The 17,444-nt window shown below is 41.8% G+C and overlaps 1 protein-coding gene across 1 annotated transcript in view; it reads right to left on the reverse strand.

Annotated features, from left to right (window-relative positions):
• The window catches only part of DLG2 (discs large MAGUK scaffold protein 2), a 1,500,569-nt gene that overhangs the window by 375,836 nt on the left and 1,107,289 nt on the right, over positions 1-17,444 (reverse strand). Inside the window, 1 exon segment of the mRNA XM_043504108.1 lies at positions 14,516-14,654. Coding sequence (XP_043360043.1) covers positions 14,516-14,654 — 139 coding nt within the window.

The following is a 17,444-nucleotide window of genomic DNA, read 5'->3' on the forward strand; positions in this document are numbered from 1 at the left end:
CCCTTCCATCACCGCTTGCAGAGGCAATGAAGTCATTGTTGCTTCACATTCATGCATTCTTTATTAATTCATCACACAAATAGGGTGATAATTACCAAGGTAGCCAAGGAGGGGTGGTGGAGGAGGGAAGGACAAGGCCACACAGCACTTTAAAAGTTTAAAACTTATTGAATGCCAGCCTTCTGTTACTTGGGCAATCCTCTGGGGTGGAGTGGCTGGGTGGCCGGAGGCCCCCCCACCGCGTTCTTGGACGTCTGGGTGAGGAGGCTGTGGAACTTGGGGAGGAGAGCGGTTGGTTACACACGGGCTGTAGCGGTGGTCTGTGCTCCTGCTGCCTTTTCTGCAGCTCAACCATATGCTGGAGCATATTATTTTGATCCTCCAGCAGCCTCAGCATTGCATCCTGCCTTCTCTCATCACGCTGCTGCCACCTTTCAGCTTCAGCCCTCTCTTCAGCACGCCACCTCTCCTCCCGGTCATTTTGTGCTTTCTTGCACTCTGACATTGTCTGCCTCCATGCATTCGTCTGTGCTCTATCAGTGTGGGAGGACAGCATGAGCTCAGAGAACATTTCATCGCGAGTGCGTTTTTTTTGCCTTCTAATCTTCGCTAGCCTCTGGGAAGGAGAAGATCCTGTGATCCTTGAAACACATGCAGCTGGTGGAGAAAAAAAAAGGGACAGTGATATTTAAAAAGACACATTTTTATAGAACAATGGGTTCACTCTCTTTCACGGTAAACCTTGCTATTAACCTTACATCCATAGCACATGTGCTTTCGTTACAAAGTCACATTTTGCCTCCCCCCCGTGTGGCTAACAGCGGGGAACATTTCTGTTCAGCCATAGGCAAACAGCCCAGCAGGAATGGGCTGAATGTCCCCTTAAGAAAAGCACCCTATTTCTACCAGGTGACCATGAATGATATCACTCTCCTGAGGATAACACAGAGAGATAAAGAACGGATGTTGTTTGAACGCCAGCAAACATACACTGCAAGGCTTTGTTCTACAATGATTCCCGAGTATGTGCTACTGGCCTGGAGTGGTAAAGTGTCCTACCATGGTGGATGGAATAAGGCTGCCCTCCCCAGAAACCTTTTGCAAAGGCTTTGGGAGTACGTCCAGGACAGCTACGAATGCCAGGGCAAATTAATCATTAAACATGCTGGCTTTTAAACCTTTTATAGTATTTTAAAACGTACACTCACCAGAGGTCCCTTCTCCACCTGGTAGGTCCAGGAAGCAACCTTGGGTGGGTTCGGGGGGTACTAGCTCCAAGTCCAGGGTGAGAAACAGTTCCTTGCTGTCGGGAAAACCAGTTTCTCCATTTGTTTGCTGTGAGCTATCTACAGCCTCCTCATCATCGTCTTCCTCGTCCACAAAACCTGCTTCCGTGTTGCTTCCATCTCCATTGAAGGAGTCAAACAACACGGCTGGGGTAGTGGTGGCTGAACCCCCTAAAATGGTATGCAGCTCATCATAGAAGCGGCATGTTTGGGGCTCTGACCCGGAGCGGCTGTTTGTCTCTCTGGTTTTCTGGTAGGCTTGCCTCAGCAACTTAAGTTTCACACGGCACTGCTTTGGGTCCCTGTTATGGCTCTGTCCTTCATGCCCTGGGAGATTTTCACAAATGTTTTGGCATTTCAAAAACTGGAACGTAGTTCTGATAGCATGGATTCCTCTCCCCATACAGCAATCAGATCCCGTATCTCCTGTTCGTCCATGCTGGAGCTCTTTTGCGATTCTGGGACTCCATCATGGTCACCTCTGCCGATGAGCTCTGCATGGTCACCTGCAGCTTGCCACGCTGGCCAAACAGGAAACTGAAATTCAGAAGTTCGTGGGCCTTTTCCTGTCTACCTGGTCAGTGCATCTGAGTTGAGAGTGCTGTCCAGAGCGGTCATAATGGAGCACTCTGGGATAGCTCCCGGAGGCCAATACCATCTAATTGTGTCCACAGTACCCCAAATTCGACCCAGCAAAACTGATTTCAATGCTAATGCCCTTGTCGGGGGTGGAGTGAGGAAATCGATTTTAAGAACCCTTTAAGTCGAAAAAAAGGGTTAGTCATGTGGACGGGTGCAGGGTTACATCGATTTCACACTGCTAAATTCGACCTTAACACCTAGTGTAGACCAGGGCATAGAGTACATCAATTTAAAGTTTGTGTATTAGGAAATGGGATACATTGAAATTTATGTTTATTTCAGTTTAAAAAAAAAAGAGAAAACTGGTAAAGAGAGTTAGAGAAATAGAAAAGGAAAATACAAAAAAAGTGCATTATGCTATTTTTTTCCAGAAAAACTCCTACAATAGTTTGTCAGCTTTCCTAATATAACCTCCTATTTTCATGAGTCTATAATTTTATCATAGTTGAAAACATATGCTTAAGGGAGAAGTAATGTTTTAGTGCTTTGTGGAATACATGGAATGCCTCACTCCTGTTAACAAGACCATTTAAACACTTTTTTGCATTTAGATTCCTTCCAGTTTTCCAAAGAGATACTTTATGCACATTAATAAACTGCATATTTACCCAGAGACTGTGGGTATATTTATTCTCCCATGTATATTTTTCTATGCTTCAATCAACATTATCTACATCGTAGGGAGAAAGCTTAGTGATCTACTCATCAGGTTTTAAACATCTAAACTCCAGCCACATGTTAAAATCCCATCAATGCTGATTCCGTTCTTAATCCTTAGAAGGTAGAAAAAGTGGTAATTGTGCCATATGAGTGTGTTTCAAATGAGATCTTAAAAAACAAGTTTAATCAGTTCTGCACATAAGAGCAGAAGTCTATGCTAGCATCCTGGCCAGAATTTTCCATTCCAATGCAAATTATTGTCAATGATCATTTGAAGACAGGGAAGATAGTTGTCGTGATTTAGAAGTCAGAAGGAACTAAGAGGAATGGTACAGCGTACAACTTCTAATTTTGTGCACCTAAACTCACTAGTCTCAGATACTGTTTGCCAGATAACTCATTATGGATTACAAAGAAAACAGTAATTGAAAACAATAGTCTTATTGTTGTGGAAAAAATAAGAATTCCTATTGTCTCATCGACTCATAGACTTTAAGGTCAGAAAGGACCATCATGATTATCTAATCATAGAATCATAAAACTGGAAGGGACCTCGAGAGGTCATCTAGTCCAGTCCCCTGCACTCATGGTAGGACTAAGTATTACCTAGACCATCCATGACGGGTGTTTGTCTGCTCTTAAAACTCTCCAATGATGGAGACTCACCAACCTCCCAAGGCAATTTATTCCAGTGCTTAACCACTCTGACAGTTCGGAAGTTTTTCCTAATGTCTAACCTAAACCTCCCTTCCTACAATTTAAGCCCATTGCTTCTTTTCCTTAAGGTTAAGAAAAACAAATTTTTCTTCCTCCTCCTTGAAACAACCTTTTACATACTTGAAAACTGTTATGTCCCCTCACAGTCTTCTCTTCTCCAGACTAAACAAACCCAATTTTTTCAATCTTCCCTCATAGGTCATGTTTTCTGGACTTTTAAACATTTTTGTTGCTCTCCTCTGGACTTTCATCGATTTGTCCAAATCCTTCCTGAAATGTGGCACCCAGAATTGGACACACTATTACAGTTGAGGCCTAATCATCGTGGAGTAGAGCAGAAGAATTACTTCTCGTGTCTTGTTTACAACATTCCTGATAATACATCCCAGAATGATGATCAATTTTTTTGCAACAGCGTTACACTGTTGACTCATATTTAGCTTGTGGTCCACTATGATGCCTAGATCCCTTTCCGCAGTACTCTTTCCTAAGCAGTCATATCACATCTTGTATGTATGCATTTGTCCTTATTGAATTTAATCCTATTTACTTCAGACCATTTCTCCAGTTTGTCCAGATCGTTTTGAATTATAATCCTACCCTCCAAAGCACTGCAACCCCTCCTAGCTTGGTACCATCCGCAAACTTTAGAAGTGCACTCTGTATGCCATTATCTAAATCATTGATGAAGACATTGAACTGAACCGGACCCAGAACTGATCCCTGTGGGACCCCATTATGCCCTTCCAGCATTATTGTGAACCACTGATAACTACTCCCTGGGAATGGTTTTCCAACCAGTTTTGGAGCCACCTTATAGTAGCTCCATCTAGGCTGCATTTCCCTAGTTTGTTTATGACAAGGTCATGCGAGACAGTATCAAAAGCAAAAAGAAAAGGAATACTTGTGGCACCTTAGAGACTAACAAATTTATTTGAGCATAAGCTTTAAGCTGTAGCTCATGAAAGCTTATGCTCAAATAAATTTGTTAGTCTCTGAGGTGCCACAAGTACTCCTTTTCTTTTTGAGAATACAGATAAATATGGCTGCTACTCTAAAAAGTATCAAAAGCCTTACTAAAGTCAAGATATACCAAGTCTATCACTTCCCCCATCCACACAGCTTGTTACCCTGTCAAAGTAAGCTATCAGTTGGTTTGACACAATTTGTTCTTGACAAATCCATGCTGACTGTTACTTATCACCTTATTATCTTCTAGATGTTTGCAAATTGATTGCTTAATTATTTGCTCCATTATCTTCTCGGGTACAGAAGTTAAGCTGACTGGTCTGTAATTCCCTGGGTTGTCCTTATTTCCCTTTTTATAGATTGACATTGTATTTGCCCTTTTCCAGTCGTCTGGAATCTCTCCTGTCTTCCATGACTTTTCAAAAATAATCACTAATGGCTCAGATATCTCCGCAGTCAGTTCCTTGAGTATTCTGGGATGTATTTCATCAGGCCCTGGGGACGTGAAGACATCTAATATGTCCAAGTAATTTTTAACTTGTTCTTTCCCTATTTTAGCTTCTTCTGATCCGACCTCATTTTCACTGGCATTCACTACGTTAGACGTCCAATCACCACCAACTTTCTTGGTGAAAACCTAAATAAAGAAGTCATTAAGCACCTCTGTCATTTCCACATTTTCTGTTATTATTCCTGCCCTTCCCCCATTGAGTAACAGGCCTACCCTGTCCTTGGTCTTTCTCTTGCTTCTAATGTATTTGTAGAACTTTTTCTTGTTACTCTTTATGTCTCCAGCTAGTTGGTTCTCATTTTGTGCCTTGGCCTTTCTAATTTTGTCCCTACATGCTTGTGTTATTTGTTTATATTCATCCTTTGTAATTTGACTTAGTTTCCACTTTTTATAGGATTCTTTTTTTGATTTTTAGATTATTGAGGATCTCCTGGTTGAGCCAGGATGGTCTCTTGCCATACTTCCTATCTTTCCTATGCAGTGGGATAGTTTGCTCTTGTGCCCTTAAAAATGTCTCTTTGAAAAACTGTCAATTGTCTTCTATTGTTTTTCCCCTTTGACTTGCTTCCCATGAGATCTTACCTACCAACTCCCTGTGTTTGCTAAAGTCTTTATTCTTGAAATCCATTGTCTTTGTTTTGCAGTTCTTCCTCCTATCTTGTTTGGTAGGAGGAACTCTATCATTTCATGATCATTTTCACCTAAACTGCCTTCCACTTTCAAATTCTCAACCAGTTCCTCCCTCTTTGTCAAAATCAAATCTAGAACAACTCTCCCCTAGTAGCTGTCTTCACCTTCTGAAATAAAAAATTGTCTTCAATACCTTCCAAGAATTTACTGGATAATCTGACCTCCTGCACATTGCAGGCCACAGAACCTCACCCACCCACTTCTGTAATACAGTATCTCAGCCAGAGGTTAGGGGTGAAGTCCTCAAATAATGATATAAAGGCACCAAGTTACAGAGAATCCATCGCTTACTCTAGTTTAAACCTGCAAGTGACCCGTGACTCATGCAGCAGAGGAAGGTGAAAAACCCTAGGAGTCTTGCCAGTCTGACCCAGAGGAAAATTCCTTCCTAATCCCAAATATGGCGATCAGTTAGACCCTGAGCATGTGAACAAGACCCAACAGACAGACATCTGGCAAAGAATTTTCTGTAGTAACTCAGAGTCTCCCCATCTAGTGTCCCATCACCAGCCATTGGAGATATTTGCTGCTAGCAGTCACAGATCAACTATATGTCATTGTAGGCAGTCTCATATACCATCCCCATAAACTTGTCTTATTATGATATTCAGAATAGGAGCCTAAAGTTCTAAAGCCTGATTTTGTCAGAAGAGCTGAACATCTAGCAGCTTCCCTTGAACTCAAGGGAAACTGTAAAAGTCTAACATATGAAAAATCAGATATATCAAGGCAACCATTTGTGAAAATCTTGGTTTACATTTTTAATACAATGTAAATTATTTTGGAATACTGAGGGTTTGATTCCTTGAAAATAGCTGAATATCCATTTTAATTTGGAGAGAGGAGGTAATTCATGTTTAACAATTATGAATTGAAATAATTTGGGTTTAGCATATTAAATCCCAGGACAAAGAAACAATTCACTAGTTTAAGATCATTCTTGAGCTTCAAACATATGAAATCCTGTAAAACGGTTATATAATAAACGTCATGCTTCATTTAAAGAACTGACTTTTAAGATATTGTTAAGAAACATGAGCTGTCATTTTTTGGTAAAATACAGATTGTATCATAATTCACATGCACAATGGGGCTGAATTAATGTTGCAAAGACAACCTTAATTCTGGCATTTCCTATCTTTTCAGTGCTTGACTTGGCAGCCTTAATAATGTTCTTTTAACACAGTGTTTTTGTGTGTATTTCTGAGGTATTTAAAAAGAAAATTGAAACAAAAGACATTTCATCATGTGGCATCATATTAACATCCACCTGGACCATTACCAGGGTTGGAATCTTTACATCCATTGCACAAATCTCTGTCACTTGAATTAGCAAAGTAACTGATAGCGACAGTAGTACTAGTTGTCATCCTCTATATGAATCAGCACTAGAGGGGAATGGGACACACACTTTTCCAGTTGGTTTCACAGCAATCTGCTGATAGCAGAGGAATGGTGAGACTCAGGAATCATGGGTTCCATTCCAGGCTCTGGAGGGGAGTATGTCTAGAGGGCACAGACTTCTGCCAATATCCACCAAGCTTGATCCCTTCTGCCCTGGCCCTGTCTCTTCCCCACTCCTGGCTCCTTGTGCCAGACTCAATCTCCTTGTCCAGCTAGTCAAAGGCTTCTTGCTCTCATTTCCAGTGTCTGGTCCCACCTAGATGGGGAGCAGCTGGGCAGCAACAATTACAGGGAAAGTCCAGCTTCATCTCTGTAACTCTGGGACTGAAGATGCTCATTCACTCTGTGGGGATGGTGCATGTGCAGGCAGGTCAGTACTGGGAGCTGCGAGAGGCATGAGCATACTCAGTAAGGACAGATTATTCAGAGATTATAACTGTTAAACTGAACTAGTCTCTCCTGAGCATGTGCAAATTGCAATTCAAAGGCCAAATTTGGGTGGATTTTCACAGGAATGAGAAGAGGCATATCCTTGAAACAAAGGCCATCCTCTTGCCAAATTTCAAGTCCTTGTAGTTCAAAGTATGGGAGCACTAGTCTTTTCAAAGAAAAAGTTACCATAATTTTTTTAACACGGGCAAAACAATACATTTCACCTTAGCTCCATTCTCAGAAATGGCTGAACTGTTTTAGGTGAAATTAAAAAAACAAAATAAAACAAAACAAAAAAACAGCTAGAGGCAGAAACCTAGCATGGAAAATTTCTACCTGAGCTGTTAAAGTTTGACTCAGTTAGAATAAACTCATAATCTGGTTTTATAATTGGAAGTGTCAGGCAACCTTAATAATAGGCAGTGCTACCAGCCCCGCTTATATTTAGAGTGATACATAGTTTACCCATGTATTTGGGAGAGGTGATATGCTGTATTTTAGACAAAGTGGTACTTCAGACTATCCTACTCTGGTTCTTCAAAGGGACTGATTAAGCATCATATTTTTTTATAACTGTATCAGCTCAATTCTATTTATTTTTTATTCATCATATTGCAAGACCACGTCAAAAAGATGTTATAGAATTCATTAAATGAAAACACTGTCTACATTACACATTGATCTGATTCACCTAGGAAATATGAATTTTGATTCTGCTTCTTCAAGAATAATGCTAATAGGAAATACAGCTAACTCCCTTCAGGGATATTTAAAAACTTGTGCAGTGTTTTATCAATAGATGGGCCAAGTCAACTCATTCAAGATCCCTGAGGAACAGTTTGCTGATTCTCTTTACCGAAATCCTCAAGTCTTTTTTCTTGCTTTATTTTTGTGCTCTACTAAAGATCACAACATTGTCAGAAAATGGTTATATGACAGATTTTAAACTACACATTTAGTGATAATATTTTAATTATGATCAAACCTGTGCATTAAAACAGCATTAAAGTTGATTCTACAAGACAGTTTGATAAATTATGTCTTGTAACTTACGTAAGGAAACAAGAAATGGCTGTACGATGCCACTCTCAATAAAGAGAAAACTTCCCTGGAGCCTTCAATGTCATGTTCCCTCTCCCCCAGCTCCCAAACCAGCGTTCTCTGCTTAACAAAGATGTTATTGTACAAAGCTACATATAAAAAGAAATCAAACATGCATTTCACAGCAAAACAGATAACTCAGATGGCTTTTTCATGATTTTTTAATATCTAGCCACAGCTAAGCATTAAAGTGAATTTTACGTCAGCTGTAGCACAAAGCTTGATGCACTGGTTTTCAGAAGTTAAAAAGAAGGTAAAACACAACACAAGAGTTCTTTATTTTTCTGGACTCTTCTGCCCATCTCTCTTATTAAAGGCAGGAAAAGCGAACATCTGAGAACTATGGAATTTATTAGAATGTGCTTTCAATTTTCTAAAAATAGAGAGCCAGATGTCTGCTAGAAAGCAAATAGTGATTTACAGTTCCCTCAAAGTAATTAATGACCAAAAAAAAAATTAGGGACAGATTGTGTCTTTTCTTTCAGCTTAATAGAAGCATTTTTAAAGAGCAACATATCTGCACAATATTAAAGATTGTATTGGTAGTTATAGTTACTGGCATGTGTCTTATTTACTTCTGGTCACATAGTGTACTTGCGTGAAATTGTGTTATTTTATTAATATCTAAAAGTGTGACAATGATACCATAAAGGACAAAATATGCAGGAAGAGAACTGCAAAGTCACCACTGCTGGCACTATTTAATATTTAATGTCCAACAAGAATATGTGTAAAAAATAAAATTGTGCTTTAATTGGTGCCATTTTGGATCATGCTACCCTACAAAACTAAACAGAACACAGAGAAAGGAAAACATTCAACATCATTACACTGGTGGCTCAAGGTGACCTTTGCTCTTGCTTTATTCACATTGCATTAAAATATACAACAGAAATATTATGACAATGAGAAAGTGAAAGAAAAGAAACAGTTACTTACTGTAACTGTGGTCTTCAAGATCTAATGCAGACATGTATTCCACTTAGGTGTGTGCAAACCCAGTGCGCCAGAGCCAGAGAAATTTGACTAGCAGTGCCCGTAGAGGGGCGGCACTCATGCCTGTTGGCCATACCGCACCCCTAGCTACATGAGACAGTGCCCCCCTCAGTTCCTTCTCATTGAACACCCAGAAATGAGACTCTGAAGCAGAGGGGATGGAGGGTGGATCCTGGAATACACGTCTGCATCACATCTTGAAGAACAACAGTTATAGTAAATAACTGTTTCTTCCTCTGAGTTGATTCAGCCGTGTATTCCACTTAGGTGATTCACAAGCAGTAACCACACAAGAGGTGTGACTTGGAGTCTACCTAAACAAGGACTGCAGGACCGCTCTACCAAAGCTTGCATCAACCCTGGAAGATGTGGTTATGGTGTAATGGTTCGTGAACGTATGTATCGACAACCACGTAATAGCCCTGCACATGTCCAATGTGGGAACGTGACTGAGGAACACTATGCATTTTGCTTGCACCCTCATTGAATTAGCTCACACCCACTGAGGAAGCATAGCTGCATATGAAACAGCTTGATGCAGGATGTCATCCAGACCGCTTGACCCTTCATGTAATCTGTACATTACACAAATGAGGCGAAGCACGAAAAAGTTTAGTTCTATCCAGAAAAACAGCTAGGCACCACCTGATATCTAACATCTGGAGATGCTGTTCTTCTGGAGATGAAAACAGCTCAGGAAAGTACACAGGTAAACCACCACCTCGTTCAAATTAAACCAAGAAACCACTTTAGACAAAAATTTTGGATACAGTCATAAAGTCACTTTGTTTTTGGAGAACTGTGTGTAACGAGACTGCCATTAGAGCCTGTGAATCACACACTCTCCTTGAAGATGTTATCACTACCAGGAATGCAGTTTTCCGAAGTGAGCAGAAAGGGACAAGATGCCAGGGGCTTGATCGGAGGTCCTATTAAGGCCACTAGCACTGAGTTAGGGTCCTACAGAGGAACTGGCTCTTGGACCTGAGGATGTAGACAAAGGAGTCATTTTAAGAATCTTGCTATCATGGCACTGGAGAAGATTGATCTTTCCTGAACAGGGGGATGAAATGCTGATATCACCTCCAGATGCACTTTCTATGAACTAAACAGAAGCCCCAACGACTGAAGGTGCAGCAGGTACTCCAAAATGTCCTGGATAGAGGCCAGGGTTGGCGGACTAATGATCACACTGAAAATCACTTCAATTTAGCTGAACAGGGCATCCTGGTGGAGGGTTTGTGTCAAGGAGGATTTGTTGGACAGCTGCCAAACACTGCTCTTCCTCCTCATTCAGCCATGCAGCAGCCACGCCGTGAGATGCAGGGAGCTGAGTGCATGATGCAAGGTGTAGCCTTGGTTCTGAGTGAGTAAGTTGGGATGGGGAGGAAGCAGTAGGGCAGGCTGAATAGACAGTGTGAGAAGGTCGGAGAGCCAGCACTGTCTCAGCCATGCTGGGGCCATGAGAATGAGCTTGGCCCGATACACCTTGAGCTTGAGGATGACCTGAGGGATGACTGGGATCAGGGGAAAGGCGTGCAGGAGAGCCGACTGCCAGCAGAGGTGGAAAGCGTCGGACAGTGAACCTGGACTGAGGCCCCCTTCAAGAGCAGAACAGATGACATTTCCCTTGTTGCAAACAGGTCGACTGTCAGGACGCACCAAGCTGTGAAGATGACCTGGAGGACATCTGTCTTCACGGACCACTCATGACTCATGGAAAAAATACCCGCTGAGTTGGTCCATGAGATGATTCTGAACCCAGGCAAGTGAATGGCTATCAGAGTAATATTCTCCTCAATGCAGAACTGCCACAGTCTGATCATCTCTCAGCAGAGCAAGATAGAGTGCCCCCCAACCCATCAAGGAGGTGTCAGTAACAACCAGCTTGGCTGGTGAGGACCAGACAACGGGAACGCCTTGGAAAATATTCTCTGGATGCATCCACCAGTGTAAGGAGTCCAGGAACAGTGGAGGAAAACAAACCAGGTGTATACACTCCCAAGGACCACAGGGTACCCCTGGAGTCCTAGAAGGAGAGTAGCATCTTGTCATTTTTGTCTGAGAACAGTGTTTGTAAAAGGCAAATCCTCAGTGGCTTGCTGGATATTAGGGGCAATGCCCAAATTCTGCAGCCAGGAAGCTCTCCTCAGGATGACTGTGGAAGCCATCACTCTGACTGAGGTGTCCATGATGTCTAATGCAGACAAATGCCCAAAATTCCTCTTGCAAGGCCTTGGGCAGCTGGTCTACAAACTTTGATGTAGCTGTTCAGTTAAAAAAATGTTACTTGGACAGCAGGCTTGCTGGTTAGCAATTCACATCTACAAGGAAGAAGAACTGTAAATCTTCCTGCTTATGAGATCCATTCATTTAGCGTCCCTATCGTTGGGGCCTTAAACCTGCCCCACCAAGCTCTGTTGTTCACCGTAGTTACAACTAGGGAATTTGGGCCTGGATGGGAGAAAAACCTCTCAAATTCCAGATGGAAATGAAATAGTACTTTTCCACATGCTTTCCCACAGGCGCTATCGAAGACAGTGTGCTCTAGAGGGCCTTAGCCAGTTTGAGAAGTATATCATCGATAGGGAGGGTGACTCTCCCCGGTCTGATGAAAGACTTCCATTAGGAAACTTCCAGACCAGTTCTAATTATGAGCACTGTACAACAGTATCCAAGTTCACATACTGTTGCCCATCACAGTAGTATCTGAGTGCTAATCATTATTCTAAAAAGGCAACATTATCTTCTTCCTTTCTAGGGGGTAAGAGTAAATGCTTGATTAGCATTAAGATATTTTTGTTTGATTGGTTCTGTCACACTCATGAGCCTCTCCCTACTGGATGACAGTTTTATGGTTCCAATGAAATATGCTTGTCATGGCAGGTCACTGCTGCAGACAGAAAGCCAATCTCTCAGGTTACTAGTGCCAATATAAAAGAGGGCTTTGGTGCCAGACCTAAACTGAACACTATTTCCTGGGGATCCAGTACAGAGAGAACAACAGTGGGGTTCTCTGATCATGGCAACCCTTGCTGCTCAGCAGACAAACTGATTTGTTTTGTACCAGTTATTGCATTTCCTGAATAGTACAAAATGCAGGTTGCTGAAAACACCTCACTCCAGTCCCTTTTTCCAGAGTGAGATGCTTCACTCTTAGATATGAGTTGTAGTTATCAAGCATGGAGGTGATGATTGAGCAGATCATCATGGATAGGCCTGCATTCAATAGGATGGGGTATAACCTTCTGGACAGATGGAATGGAGAAAAGCACGGGACATTCTTTGAATCCCTCCCCATCCTGCCTACAGCTTCAACTGTTTAAATGCCTCCTCACTCACACTGTGGCTTTTCTTCCCTTTCCGGATTCCTTTCTTGCATCCCCCGTGGCTTCCTAGCCTCCCTAACTCGTTACTTGCTCTCTTTGTGGATTCTTTACCTTACTCAATGCCCTCCTTACTGCAGCTACCCTCCCCAGCCACAAGGATGCTGGAATCAATGCTGTTACACCAGGGCTGAATTTGGCCCTGTAAATTGCATTGCCAAGAACTAGGTATGCAGGATTCCTTGTTACAATATCACTTTCTTTACATACACAGGCAGCTTAGAAATGATGTAAATGGTATTGATCCATGGAAAGCTTTGATCCAGAATTTGATGAAATACATCTTTTAACTGTTAACCAAAAATATCTAATTGGATGGAAGAAACTCCTGTAGGAAAACAACTCATTGGGTTAAATTCATCTTTGGTGAAACTCCTACAGTAGACTAAAAGAGGCAGGGAGTTCTCAGCACACTCAGCCAAGGAAAAGACAGAGCAGCAGGAAGCTGTTGCTTTATCTAAGCTAGGGAGAGGAGATGTGAATCTTCCACACTTTAACCCTTTGTTAAAAACAAATGCCATGAAGCCCTTTGAATCCACCTGCCACACAAGTGATGTAGCTGAAGGGACCTTAGAGACATACAAGAGCAAACACACAATGAAAGCAAACAGAAGTTAGGGGCTTGAAGCAGGAATTACTGGATTGAGGTTATTATCCTGTGGTGTACAGGTCAGTCATAATTATCCCATCTAGCCTGAAAAGCTATGAAACTATGAAAATAGAAGAATATTGAAGGAAACAAGTACAATTTTCATTCTGTCATACTGTACAGTATAATGAGAACTCATTTCATATACTACATCTCTGTAGTAGCCTTTAAAAAGAGGATGGCAGGATGAGCAATGTTCTAACCACCCTTTAAATAAGAATGAAATATAAATTGTCTCAGCAGCAATACTTCGCTGAAATACAGGATATAAAGAAAGGACCCCCCCACCATCTGCTTCAAGACCAACTAAATGGTAAAGCTCTGCTGTCTCATTTCCACATAATAAGGTCAGTCCATTTATTGCACCAAATACTCCATTGTTGTTATTTACTATAGGATCATAGAAAAGTAGACCCGGAAGGGACCTTGAGAAGTCATCTCATCCAGTCCCATGTTGAGGCCAGACCAAGTAAACCTAGACCATCCCTGACAAGTGTTTGTCTAACTTGTTCTTAAAAACCTCCAAAGATGGAGATTCCACAACCTCCCTTTGAAGACTATTCCAGTGCTTAACTATCCTTATGGTTAGAAAGTTTTTCCTAATCTCTACCTAAATCTCCCTTGCTGAAGATTAAGCTCATTACTTCTTGTCTTGCCTTCAGTGAACATGGAGAACAATCGATCACCATCCTCTTTATAACAGCCTCTACATAATTACAATTTGATTGTTTAGTAATTTGTTCCAATATCTTTCCAGGTACCAAAGTTAGGCTGACTGGTCAACAGTTCCCCTTTTTAAAGATAGATACTATATTTGCCCTTCTTCATTCCTCTGTGACCTCACCTGTCCTCCATGAATTCCCAAACATTATCGCTAATGGTTCCAAGATTGCTTTGGCTAATTCCTTAAGTACCCCAGGATGAATTTCATCAGGCTCTGCTGACTTGAATACAACTAACTTATTTAATATTGTTGAACCCATTCTTTATTTTAGCTTGTGCTTCTTCCCCTTTGTTGTTAATATGCATTGCAGTCATTACCAAAGGCAATATATAAAGAAAGATATCTGACCTGGTATAATCATCCTCTACAAGCATGTGCTTTGGAATCGGCGAGTATCTTCCTGGTGAGATAGGAGCCAAAGACGCCTTGTACTCTAAAGTGCCATTGTTGCCAGTAAGTATATGGTTTTCCATTGGTGGAGAATAAGCTGATGATTAAAACAAGCAATTGTAGTGAGTGACATTCGCATTTGATTTATGTGATAGTATTGTTTTCATTTAATCACCAATAATGTGTTTGGTGCTGTAGAAGACACAAAACACAGACAGTTCCTGCCTCAAAGAGTGTAAAATCTAAACAAGGCAGTGAAGGGAATGAATGGCTAGGATTTTGTTTACTCACTCACTTTGTGTGGAGATTAAGGAAGGAGACGATCTTTAGGAAGGATTTGGATGAGAAGGGGATGGCTTTGGAGACAGAGAGCAGGAAGGCATTTAATGAATAAGTGCATGAATGCAAAAAAGGAATGGAGATAGTTGTAGGAGATAAGTAGATGAGAGGGACATTAAGTCTTATACCATCATTTTTAGAATGCCAGCAGCAATGTAATACAAGACCAGTTAAAAAAAAAATCAGGGGGAAACAACAGGTTATAATTTAGGACAGGGATTATTCAAAGGATTCTAGAAGAGTTGAGATCCCAAATCCCACTAAACTGAATTTTCAGTGCCAATTTAGACTGCATCATAATTTAGATCCCAGGAAAAGTTAAGAAGAGTGAAAGCTAATACAGATATGATACATGCTAATAATTAACAAAGACAGTACTATGCTGTTTGATTGTATTTTGCTTTGGGTCTCAAAATAATGGTGATGGCTGGAAATATGTAATAATGGCTGTGACCAAATTTCTAATCCATGTAATCATAGGAAAGGAAACACTAAGGAGGAAAAACAAAGACATGTTTTTTGCACTGACTGATGATTAATTTACTTTTCAAATGGAAGTGTTTAAACTTTCTAGTCATAGTTTCAATCCATTCTTCAGATGGTGAAATATTAAATATTTTAAGACCAAATGCTTCTATAAGGAAAGGCCATTCCTTGCTAAGAGACAATCAAACTTGTATGCTGTGACAAAGCTCTGTCCTTGTCTCTGTGGCTCCCACGTTCCTGGCAGATTTCACTAGCCTCAAAGGCTCACTGTGACTCCATGTAGCCCTTCTCTCTCTAGAGGCAAGGGTCACAGCCTACTGAGCCATTTTCATCATAAGCGAGCAAGGGAGGTGAGGAGAAGCTATGCTCTCTTGCACAGTCTCTATTGTCTCCCAGTCTCAGTGATTAATCACAGGGCAATGGGGGGAGCCCGGGCCTGCCCTCTACTCTGGGTTCCTGCCCACAGACCCTAATTGTATCAGCTATAGTATCTAACTTTTTAGGAACAGGACACATACAATTCCCTGGGCCACTTCCCCACAGCAGCCCCCCACTTCCACAAGTTCCACTTCACCCTTACCTCAGGGCCTCCTTCCTTGTACCTGATATGGTTTGTACTACTCATTCTCTCCAACAGCATGGCTTCCTCCTACAGCTCCTGACAGACCCTCACCTGACTAACTGGGAGGTTTTTAACTAGTTTCAGCAAGCCCCTGATTGGCTTCAGGTGTCCCAATCAATCTAGCTGTCCTCCCTGCCTTCTGGAAAGATCTTAATTGGCCCCAGGTGTCTTAATTGACCTGGAGCAGCTGCCATTTGCTTATCCTGGTAACAGGGATTTGTTTAGCCTGTGGCTAATATATCCATCTCCCTCTATTTTACTATAGCCATCTGGCCTTGCCCTGTCACAATGCATCCATCAATTACTGAAAGCTTTTTCCCCTCACTGAAATTTCTGATCACTAATAATAATATCTAGTGCTTAGATAGAACTTCTAATCAGTAGATCTCAAAGCATTTTTACAAAGGAGATCAGAATCATTATCCTCATTTTACAGATGGGGAAACAGAGGCACAGAGCAGTGATGTGACATCCCCAAGGTAATCCAGCAGGTCAGTGGCACAGCTGGGAATGAAAACCAGGTCTCCCGATGCCTACTCCAGTACTCTATCAATTAGGCAACACTGCCTCCCTAATCTTGTTCAACAGCATGCACTGCTTCACTATTTTTGAAATACTATCCTGGAAGACCAGATAATTCAAAGAATTAGTAAGGTGCTAGTGAGCCGTTTTTACTCCTTAGTCACTGGTAAGAAATCAGCCCAGATTAGTAGTTAACAAATATCATCACCATCTGTTGGCTGATTAGTAGCGTCTGCTAAATAAACAGGTCCAATTGGTCTAGGTCAAATTCAGTGTAATATATAGATGTGCATGTTACAAAACCACCAATGCAGTTATCACCCTTTTACGGGCCATGTGAGTAGAAAGGACCATGTTTAGCTGGGCATGCCAGATCAGAATTAAGGGATAATGATGCAGAAGTGCCTAATCTCTGACTTTTACTGGGAACTTTTGTCTTTCCATCCCTTTGCTGGCTCCATGGCCTCTGGTGACAATTGCATTTTTGGCAGCACGCCAGCATGAGCTGGGGTCAGTTGCTGAGACTCCCAACTCTCCTTATTTTACAAGCCAATCAGACTGCTTCCGGCTCATCTCTCGAGAGAGACTCAGAGGGAGCTTAAAGCAGGGAGCATTTACTGACTAATTGGCAAACAGAGGGAATCCGCAGAGGGCCGGCAAGATGCACCACAGTGGCATGGATTAGTCCTGCCTGCTGGAAGAAGGGAAGCTAAGCAGAGGAGCCTGGCGCCTCAGTGACAAGGTGCCATCCCAAAGAATGGGGTACTGGGGAGGGGAGAACTACATGCACATTAGGAAGAGATGTACTGAGTGCAAGGGAAAGCATTGCCACACTGTTGGGTAGAGAAGCAGAGGGCGGATATAAATTAGGGAGCGGATGGATAGGGAACAGGGGGGCATTAGTATACTGATGTATGG

This window comes from Dermochelys coriacea, chromosome 1 (assembly GCF_009764565.3).
Source record: "Dermochelys coriacea isolate rDerCor1 chromosome 1, rDerCor1.pri.v4, whole genome shotgun sequence".
NCBI lineage: Eukaryota > Metazoa > Chordata > Testudines > Dermochelyidae > Dermochelys > Dermochelys coriacea.